At 38.4% G+C, this 11183-nt stretch overlaps 1 protein-coding gene across 1 annotated transcript; it reads left to right on the forward strand.

Annotated features, from left to right (window-relative positions):
- The first annotated feature begins 229 nt into the window (after window positions 1–229).
- On the forward strand, window positions 230–5913 carry LOC126612590 (uncharacterized). The gene is made up of 7 exons (XM_050281050.1): window positions 230–993; window positions 1681–1988; window positions 2294–3013; window positions 3654–3782; window positions 4210–4413; window positions 5086–5286; window positions 5430–5913. Exons 1-7 carry the CDS (start codon window positions 729–731, stop codon window positions 5550–5552), a joined length of 1950 nt encoding a protein of 649 aa, XP_050137007.1. The 5' UTR covers window positions 230–728; the 3' UTR covers window positions 5553–5913.
- Window positions 5914–11183: the final 5270 nt, after the last annotated feature.

An 11183-nucleotide genomic window follows, 5' to 3' on the forward strand; every position in this document is an offset into this window, starting at 1 on the left:
ATGTTTTTAATATGTTGTATTTTGTTATTAAATCAAGACGTTAAATAACGGTGAACCAATATGATGTAGATTAGTGCATAATACTGGTGTATTAAAAAAATTAATACGATGAAAAATTAGAGAACAGTGAGAAGTAGAGTTTGATTAACGATGAAAACAAAGACCCCCTCCCACCTCTAATTTCACTCTAAAATTTCAAAAAAAAAAATAATAAATTTAAAAAATGATTGAATTTTTTAAAAACACAGGAGGAGAGAAGACGAAAGAAGAAGAAGAGAGAGAGAGGAGAGAGAAAGCCAAAACAACGTTTCAGAAAACACCATCAAAGAGAAGAAGAAGAGTTGTTTTGAATTCATTTCAAAAGCTCCTCCGTCTCTGCGTCTCTTAGATTCAAAACCCTAGCCCCTCTTTCTTCTCTACCTTCCGCTGCCGCAATTTCCATGGCATCAGCGTTGGTCTCGCAGCAATAGTTATATATTTCCGGTTTTGCCCCTATACTCGCTCCGGGGAATGGCGGATAAGCCAACGCCTCCGCCGCCGTTTCGTCTGAACTTTTTGTGCTCGGCTAGGGTTTCGATTTCAGTTCCAGTGAGCTCCGTGAGGAGCCCGACATAAGATACGGCTCCGATCAAAATCGGTGTTTTCGTTTGCTCGTGTATATAATTGGAGGAGATAGAGAAAGCGAGGGCAGTCGGTTCGGATCGTTTCTGTTGCTTGTTGTTGTTGAAATGGCGAAGGGAGGTTACTTCTTGGAGAAGGTTCGGAGATGCGTACGGACGGTGTTCTTCATGGTGGCGATGGTGGCGTCGCTGCTTGTGTCGTCGCTGCCGGTGCTGGTGGCGATAGGGGACATGCTGGTGCCGTGTGTGTTGATATCGAGCTTCACGTGCGTCAGTTGCTACGGATTCAAAGAGCATTTGCATCGATACGCCTTCAAGAGCTCGCTCACCGATATTCCTCTGGTCTCCTTTATCAGATCTCTCATCATTATCTGTATGTATCTTCCTCTCTTTTCTCTGAGCTTTTTATTTTTATTTTTTAGTTTTTGTGATTGAACTTTGATATTCCCCTTTAGGAATCCGATATTTATTTAATTTTTATTTGAAAAAAATTTCTGGACAATTATTTGCTTTCAGCCCAAGATTTTCTGTAGCTAACGAGAAAGAACTTTGAGGTTTTGTTTGTTCCAAAATTCTGTTATTTGATGACAAAGTTACATTGTTTGTTTAAAAGCTTGCTTGTTTAATATGATTACTTTCCTTCTGGGTTTTATTCCTTGATGATCAGACATTGTTGAGCAAAATGTGATTGTGTCTTGTGTGTTCAAAATAATACATTTCTTAGAATCCTAACTTTATAAACCTGCTCCGTTAAAAAGTTGATTTTTTCGGATTCGAACATTCCCCTTGAACCTGCAATTGCTATTTTGCTGGGAAGTAATGTCAATTCTGAGTATTTGGCTTAGTAAAGCTGAGTTTTTACTTTTCGAGTGATGCAGAAAAGTCCCTTTTAATGTTATTTTTTTCGGCAACCATACAAAAGATGTCTGTTTGGTGATGCTTACAGAATTTGATAAACATTTGTAGTGATACTAATGAACCTTCCTTGTCTGCGGTATATATAAGGAAGTTTGAGTATAATTACACTAATGTGCTAATGTATGGATTTTGTTTCTTGCAGGTGTGTATTCCATGTGCGATGGCCCTGCTCTCTCACACGGTCCATACCTTGGAACTGTGACTTTCTGTTCCTTTGTCTCAATTCTTCTTCTTTCAATCAAAGCATGTCTTTTCACTGTAAATTCTCAAATAGAGGCTGAAGCTTCGTCTTCCCTCTCAAGGCAGAAGCTCCACTTGAAGAAGTCATGGGGAATGCCTGTCTTGTTTCTCTCATCAGTAGTATTTGCCCTTGGTCATACTGTGGTTGCTTATAGAACAAGTTGCAGAGCAAGGAGGAAGCTCCTTTTTCACCGAGTTGATCCGGAAGCTGTAAGTTTTTTTTTTTAATTTCATTTATTTCACTCAGATTTCCTTCTTCTTGATTGTAGAAGATTTTTGCATTGTTTGAGTGGTGTTTCTATGCCACTGTTTGGATTGGTCGAATTGTAAATTTTTTCATGGAGAATTGCTAATATTAATTTCTCTAAACAATTTTTTGTGCTGTTTCAATGCGTGGAAAAATCAGGCTCTCTAACAGGCTCTATCTTCTAGTTATTACACTTGCCTATACAGAAATGATTATCTAACTAGAACTTTTGGTAGTTTGTAACGAACTTTGTTTATCGAATTAACAGGTCCTTTCATGCAAAAATGTATTCTCTGGCTATCAGAAGGTCCCAAGATCTCCCACACCGTCAGGAGGAAGAACCCCAAAAAGTGACAGTGAAATGAGGCGTAAGCCTTTTTCTACAACTCGAGATGGTGAACTCCCAGTCAGAGTAATTGCAGATATTGACAGCTTATTCATGACGTGCAGGGGGCTTAGTCTTCATTACAAGCTTAGCTTGCCTGGTTCACCACCTCGTTCCTTGTCATCTACTGTGTTTCTTGAACCCAGCTCTCCAAAAATGGCTATGGGGAGGCCAAAACTTGATAGACATCCATTAAGTTTGTTATCAAAAGGCCAAAACCATCTCCACAGGAGCTACAGCAATCAATTTCATGGCTCATCTCTATATGTACCTTTATTGGATGGTTCTACTGTTTCTCCTGTTCTTTCTGAAGAGATTCCTGCCTTGAGACTATCCAATGCTGGCGAAGAGGATGAGGGTAGTACATTAAATTTTGGTCCTCTAAACAAAGAAATGGAAGGAAGTGGCCAGTTTGGTATTGTATTAGTGCATGGCTTTGGGGGAGGAGTCTTTTCATGGAGGCATGTGATGGGGACCCTTTCTCGGCAAGTTGGTTGCACAGTTGCTGCTTTTGATCGCCCTGGTTGGGGCCTAACCTCAAGGCTGCGACCGGAAGATTGGGAGGATAAAGAAATGCCTAATCCTTATAAACTTGAATCTCAGGTAATTGGCCACTCCCTTTAGTTAATTTATGATAACTTCTGTGTACTTTACCCTTATGTTGGGGGTCTATCCAGAAGAGGCTTCTTCCTACTCACCTGTTCTGGGATGAGATTCTAAATCTTCCCTCTTGAGAGGTTTTAAGAGATAGCACTTGTGAAGAAATTAACGGCAAGGGAACATAGAATATACGATACAATGGCCAGTAGTCTCTAGTTCTATAATTTAGATGTTATTTTGCTTATTTTTATGAGTCTGGTGGGTGGGTGGTGTTGTCTTTGAAACAGCAGATTAATACTGTCTACTGATTGGTCTGGGTCGATATCCCTTTGAGTTTATCTTGCAACACTAGACAGACCAGATGAGAAATCAGGAAAGGAAAGAAAACAAGCAACACATACAACTGTTGTGTACACGCTCTGTATTTGAAGTGGTTCTTCCTTGCTGTAAATGTACTGTCGCGTTTTCAAAGTTTTATAGTGTATCATGTAGGTTGATCCTAGTCAAATTAATTTTCCAACATGGGCATATCATTGAACACAGTCCTGCAATGCACATATTGGTCACCTTCCCCATATAGGTTATGCGTTCTTCCAGTTTTTTTTCTAGACTTTATAATGATTTGAATTTTTTAATCTGTCAGGTTGACCTGCTTCTTTCTTTCTGCTCTGAGATGGGATTTTCCTCAGTGGTGCTTGTTGGTCATGATGATGGAGGCCTTCTGGCTTTGATGGCTGCACAAAAAGTACAAGCATCAGTGAATTCTTTCAACGTGAGTATCCCTTCTTAGTTTCCGTATTAGATATCTTAAACTAATTGGACCACTTTTTGCTTCTTATCTGGTCCTACATGAGAAATTAGTTACTTTCACAAATATAAATTAGTACTGTATTATTGGAAAATTTCATTATTATGACATTGTATGTTCACTTCCACACTAAGTACGAGTTGATTACTTATATTGTATGAGTTGATATAGACATTGTATGTTCACTTCCGCACTAAGTGTACATGTGGCTATTGAAAGAGTTATGATAGAACAAGTGCGATATCACTATCAGTACGTGAAAGTACTGGGGCCATCCTCCATGCCTGCAACATTCATAGGAATCGATAAAGATATGCTTACATAGATGTTTTTCTTTTTATTTCCCTATTATTTTAATGTTAATTGTTTTTTTGTTGTTAAACAATTTCAGGTTACAGTCAAAGGCGTAGTATTGTTAAATGTTAGCTTGTCAAGAGAAGTGGTGCCTGCTTTTGCGAGGATACTCTTGAGAACTTCACTTGGGAAAAAGCACCTGGTTCGTCCATTACTGCGAACAGAAATTACACAAGTAGTAAATAGGCGTGCCTGGTATGATGCGTCAAAGTTGACAACGGATGTTTTGAGCCTTTATAAGGTATACCCTTGAATTTTATGTGTAAAATTAGTCACTTGAAACAAGAGGAAAGAATGGAAACTGAACATACTTGAGATATTATACAGATAACATGTTGAAAAGGAAATTTTAAGGTCTAAATTAGGACACATTCCTGCAGAGTTGAGGGGTAACGGATGTTTTGAGCCTTTATAAGGTATACCCTTGAATTTTATGTGTAAAATTAGTCACTTGAAACAAGAGGAAAGAATGGAAACTGAACATACTTGAGATATTATACAGATAACATGTTGAAAAGGAAATTTTAAGGTCTAAATTAAGACACATTCCTGCAGAGTTGAGGGGTAACAGACAGATTTAACCACTTTTGGGCACTACGAATTTCTGAACGTATGAATGAAAAGTTTTTCCGATGTTTCTTCCTTTCACTTCCTGCAGCTCATACTCATTGTTGTAATCAAAAGGAGTCCGATAAATTTTTTTGGAAACATTGTTTTCACTTAAGGGATGTCTTGTTGAGCATATGAGTGCAGGAGAGATTTGGGTTTAAGTATTAATATTTTTTGGATTAATAATTAGGTTCAGGTATACAGCAGAGCTTTAGAGTACATGCTGAGTATATAAAGATTGTGATTGCGAACTCAAATTTCAGTAATCATTCGTTTGACCTTCCTTGTTTTTTGTGGCAATCAGGCCCCTCTATGTCTAGAAGGATGGGATGAAGCACTCCATGAGATAGGTAGATTGTCATACGAGACACTTCTTTCACCGAAAAATGCAGATTCATTACTGAAGGCAGTTGAAGACATGCCAGTGTTAGTCATCGCAGGCGCTGAGGATGCCCTTGTCTCTCTTAAATCTTCCCAAGCTATGGCTTCCAGACTTGTAAATTCTGTAAGTTCCCGCTTTCTACTCTTTTGTAATGTGAACAGTTAAAAGCTAGAGGTTCCAGTTGAACTGAATCGTATTTCCCACACCCTATTATTGTTTGGACAATCTCCTTCTCAATTGAACTAATCGGGTATCGGTGTATGCAGAGACTAGTAGCGATATCCGGATGTGGCCATCTTCCCCACGAAGAGTGTCCCAAGGCATTACTTGCAGCAATGACACCCTTCTTAAGCAGACTCTTGGGCAAACAAGACAGGCAAAGCCAATAGTGTACCTTCTTCTTAACTTCTAGTTAGGGTTTTTATCTGTTGTAGGGTTACCTTTCTTTCTTTTTCGTCTTCGTCGTTTTTCCTGTTAAGCAATTTTGCGGCCGAGGGGAAGAGACTAACGTCATCTCTTCTTCTTGGTTTTATTGATGTCTTAGTTTGGAGCCTTACCCATACCTACATTCTTTAGGGTTTTAGAGCTCTTTCACTTGTAATTTTCCTCTCCTTTTTTATCCCTTTCAGAAGTTTTTTTATTTATCTTTTGTTGTTTGAATAGTACTTGTTATTTTCCACCGAAGGCGGTGGAAGATACATATTTGTACATTTATCAGTGCTTGAATTTAAGTATGGTTTTGTTCCACAAGTCATCTGTTTTATTCTTTTGAATTATTCGGTTTTTTATTACAAAAATCGATCAATGTATTCTTGAAAATAAGTGTCACAAATTAATGTGTCCTTTCATTATAATTTTGTAAAAAATTTGTAATGTGTTGACATGAGTTTAATTGTTTAATAATTAATTTAAGTGTCAAAATACATTTTTGCACAATGAGATTATCTCAAGGCAGATCTCGCATCACCAAGAGCATTGGGGGAGCCCCCAACATGCTCTCCAAGATTAAGGTTGTGAGGCTATCGATTGTCCAAATACTTAGTGATGTCATAGGATTTGTCACCAATCCAAGCTGTCACCAAAGGTTGTCTCGAACCTGGTCTAATACGGTGAAGAGTGTAAAGATGGGTGTCTTGAGGATTTTTTTTTCTTCAGAAAAGAGATGGTGAAGGTTACCATGGATGGAGGTAGAGGAGTGTAGGTTGAGATCGGAGGTGATTGCAGGACTAGGTTAATGGGTTGACAACATTTTAATTAACTATTACATTATTAAACCTATTTTTAATTTAATTAGACTTGTGCAATTAGACTTGTGTGACCTATTTATGTGTCAAATTAGCATATTATAGATTTTCAGGACTAAATTTATCAATTTTCAATTTCAATGATCATTTTGTGGTGTGAGTCAATTTCAGGGTCAATTTGTGATCAAGAAAATGACTTATGAGACTCATTTATGTGCCACATTAGCACATAACAAAAAATTTTGACAGAATTGTGATGGAATGATCACACTGATTTGCGACATCTATTTTCAGAGACTATATTGATCTATTATCAATTTCATGGACCATCTTGATCATGTGGTTTAATTTTAGAGACCATTTGTGATAAAAAAAAAACCCTATTCTTTATGTGCCTTCTATTTTTGTTTTTGGTATCAATTCTAGAAGTGTCTTGGAGTGGAGTGTGGACTGCAGGTTGAGTTCAAGAGTTGTAGGGAAACTGCTCATTTTAGGTCCTCCAGGATGAGTCAAGGATGGGGGCTTAAAAATAGAGGGCGACGAACAACCATCCAACGGCTGTACCTAAAAATAGACGCAGTTGGGAGCACCATCAAGCGGCTGATGGTCTGCTGAAAACAGGTGGTGCTTGCCATTCATTATCCAACTGCAGCACCTAAAAATAGTCGGCAGTGAGCCACCACTGAACAGCTGCTGGTCTTCTGAGTGATTATCCATCACCATCCGACTCCTGCACCTAAAAATAGTCGACGGTGAGTGAGCACCATTGAGCAACTGATGGTCTGCTGCTGCATAGCAGGCAGTGCTTGCCTGTCGTCACCTTCCAATGCCTCACCTAAAAAATAGTCGGCGGTGAGCACCATCAAAAGGCAGCTGATCCCCTGGATAAAAGGCTGTGCTTTCCAGGTCCACCACCCAAGCTGCGCCTAAAAATAGGTGGCGGCTAGGACCATTGAACTGTTGCTGGTCTAGTGGATTTAGACAGTGCTTGATGAAGCTCGTTTCTTGGGCGACAAGCTACTTTTTAGTTACAAAGATCAGTTGGTAAGAAAGGGTTAATTAGCTTATATGTGGAAGAAGTTAGTGTGTAAATCATGACCTTAAATATTCTTTGCTTTGCTACATGGAATAATGTTTGGCTGTTGAAATAAAAGCAGCGAGTCCAATTGAAAAATTTATAGAAAATGGACATGTGTGCATTTGTTTGGAGTGATGTTGATTCAAGTTTTCAATTCTTTAATTGTTCGACCATGTGTTCATTTGTGCTTGGGCACTTGCTCATTCAGCAGGACTTGCTGCTCTTTTTTCAGCAACAAAACATTATTCTGCGATATGCAAGTTTGCACAGAAGATAGCCACTCTATCATTGTTTGTAGCATATATGCTATTAAAGTGTAAAGACACTAATAATTTCTTTAACCCAACATAATATTAGGCTATCTTCAATGCATCGGAAAATTCAGAGTCAAAAGTTATATTTGATTGTCAATTTGACTCATTCCCTCTCCAATGCATTCAAAAAGTTGAAATCATATAATGCATATGGTGGTATATGCAAAGTCATATTTGATCTTTGCTAACTCTCGATTTAAAAGTGAGACATCCATCTTTAGAAGTTACAAAAGCTACATTTAACTGTAAAATTGACTTAATCTCTCTCGCATAAGAGTTAAATGTTAGAAAGTCACATTTGACTTTGTTTGCAATAGAAATGTTATAACTTGCACCACTACATTTGAAGTTATATTCCAACTTTGGTGTGCCTAAAGTTTGAGCCTAGGCAAGTGGTGTTGGTTTGTGTAATATTTATGAGGGAGTTTCGTCATGGTAGATGTGGATCTTGCTTTTGGTTATCCTTGCCCAATTTATAGCACAGGTTGTCCTTATTTCTGATAGGTGAAAGGATGCCGTAAAAACCAACTTATTTCTCGAGTTGAAAAAGGAGTGCACACATTGACTAAAAGGTAACGCGGGATTCCTTGCAAGCTTGCAGCTGGTCCTGGGTTCATGGGGTAGCAAATGGAGCGGATTTTGTTCCGTTGCATTAAGGAGTGGAGATGAGCGATTTTCTTGGGTCGATAGACACCATCTTCGTTTGTCAGGATTTTGAACAAGGATGGCTTGCCGTGTCTGCCAGTTGACGTGAGCGAGTGAGAAGTTTGAGGGGATGACATCGGGGCTATTTGTAGCAACATCTTTATTGTTTTCGCTTTCCTTTCTTCCTGTTACGTACGTGTGTTTGTTAGCCTTCTATTTGGCTTTGTGTACTTTTGGCGTTTTGCCATGAGTTTGAATTGAGTTTCAGCTTCCTAAAAACGAAAAGTCTTCACCACTAAGAGCTTTCAATCGGAAATGTGAGGTTTTGTAATTTCCTAAACCTCAACTCTTTTGACATGTCGAATATTACTACATATCTTAAGTCCGTGTGAACTTAGTTGGTGATTTTGCATATGGAAAAAGGTTATGTGTTTGGCATGTATTGGTGGAGGATTTCGTTGGCACAAGCTTGATGGAATTTCAGGCATCCCTTAATGATCCCTACAATATAGTATAGGGGATGTTCTTACGTACCCCGAAGTATCCAGTACTCCAAATCGCGCTCAAATTTTTTGGGCTGTAGCAGTTTTGGCCTATTGTTGTGGGATTAGCAAACCACCATCAAGAGTTTCCACACTGTCGGTTTGATGTAGCACACATCTGTACAAGCTCACTTTGTTACTCATCACGGTTTCATGTAAAAAAATCAACGTTTTAAAAGACAGCCAAGGCGTCTCATAGAAATTTAGAATTTTTCCGTGGAAAAAAAAAAAACACTTGGAATTTGAGATTTTCAATTTCCAAGTTTAAATTCCATGTAAATAAGTGTCATTTCTCAATTTCTATGTGTGAGAGTTTATTCAAATTCTATTGTTATTTTTGGTTAACCAAACAAGAAAATTCACAAATTCTAGAAAATAAAATTCCGTCAATTAAATTTCCGTTCATTTTAAAATTCCTTAAAAATCATAAATTTCCTCATCTAAACATGGTATCAAATGCTCAGAAGTTAGAATTAACAAATAACTGGAACGGAGGATGATGGTTTAGGATGGAAGACCTCCCAAAACCAAAGCCTTGATACCATGTTTGGCTGCCATTGTATCGCAAAAACATAAGCGGTTAGGGAATGCATCAACAAAGTTTGTCCAGTTAACAGAACATGGCTGCCTCCCTCACTTTCTTACTTCTCTTCCTCTCTCCCTTCTTCTCTGGGTCTCTTTACAATGTATGCCAAGTTAATAGAACCTTTGTCATGTACCAAATTACCCTTCTTCTATATGAAGGTTTACAAAAAGAAATGCGAAAAGAAATGCGAAAAGAAAAGTCAAGTTTATTGGGGATATGGTAGTATTTATCCACTTCAAAATTGCAGCCTTGGGAGGAAAGACTGCAGAAGGCTCAAGAAGCAGGGCAATTGGTCTTACTAGACAATCTAGATCCGTCCTATGATGTGTATAAAATTAAGTTTCTAAGGTAGTCCAAGAAAACCAGTTCATTGTAAGATGCATTGTATCATCTTTTCCAAATTCTCACATAAGAGGATCTATGCCTCATCGGTCCATCCCCACCAAATTAGGGGCCTGTTTGAGAGTGATTTTATAGGAATCACTTTTGCTCAGAAATTCTTTTGCATTAAGTGATTTTGTTAGGAGCACATAAATAATTTATGAAAAACTGAGTGCTTCTTGGAATGCACTTGGAAACACTTGTTGGAGGAGCACTTATCAGGGTGCTTCTACTGAGCACTAAAAAGTTTAGAAGCATTTCTAGTGTTTATGCCAAACACTGCCAAAGCGTTTGGTTATTCGGAAGCACTTTAGCAATTCCAAAAGCACTGCCGAACAGGTCTTAGGTGGGAAATGACTAATGTAAAATTCAAGTTAGTTACCAACTTACCACTATGATGAGAGAAATATCGTACTCATTATTCCGAACGATTAATTGTAAAAAGTATGTGATCGTCGTTTTGCTTTCTAAAGACTAGGGGCTTTAATTTCTGTTTGGACTCAAAATAATATTTTGGGTCGAGCCTATGTTGTCCTCGGTCCAATAAGAAGTATCAGGAATATTCCTACCGGAGCCGTAAAATCAACCTGCTGAGGAGCACTTTCAGTTTGGATAAACAACATTGCATCGAGATTGACTGGTTATTTATCCAAGTTTCGATCAACAAGGATTTTCAAGTCCTTATTGGAAGAGGTCATCTTATTAGCCTTCTCAACGAAGTGAGATGTTACTGAAGAGGTCATCTTATTAGCCTTCTCAACGAAGTGAGATGTTACTAAGTTACTATATTCGGCACACTGAAAGTTGAATTTGATATTGAACTTCGTAGAACTAGTAGCCTTGTCTTCATCTCTAGAACCCGAAGGCCGAGACGTGTTCCTTTCTCGGCCATAGTCGTGAGATCAAGAAGTCAGCAGCGCGTCTATTGCGACATCAACATTCATTTACTACCGGCCAAACTCGGCCGACAAGTTGGCACGCTCCTTTTTCGACCGAATGACGTAGTTAGCTTATTAGTTATTCGGCCTGCACGCCACGTAGGCTAAGTAGTTTGTAGGGTCAACAGTTTCTTAAATCATTTACATAGGCAACTGTTAAATTGATACAAGTTATGAAATGATTACTCCAATACTGAAGACCATCTTACGCGTATGTATGTAGGAGTATGATTCTCTCCTCTCCTATTCTCATCCCCTTCCGTCCTCTCCTCTCATATATTGTTTTTTTATC

This window comes from Malus sylvestris, chromosome 17, assembly GCF_916048215.2.
Source record: "Malus sylvestris chromosome 17, drMalSylv7.2, whole genome shotgun sequence".
NCBI lineage: Eukaryota > Viridiplantae > Streptophyta > Magnoliopsida > Rosales > Rosaceae > Malus > Malus sylvestris.

Bases quoted from the DNA above. Each gene is read 5' to 3' on its own strand.
- LOC126612590 (XM_050281050.1), top strand. From the start codon at position 729: ATGGCGAAGGGAGGTTACTTCTTGGAGAAGGTTCGGAGATGCGTACGG. The intron at 994-1,680 runs GTATGTATCTTC...TGTTTCTTGCAG, and splicing joins CAGATCTCTCATCATTATCT to GTGTGTATTCCATGTGCGAT. The intron at 3,783-4,209 runs GTGAGTATCCCT...AAACAATTTCAG, and splicing joins CATCAGTGAATTCTTTCAAC to GTTACAGTCAAAGGCGTAGT.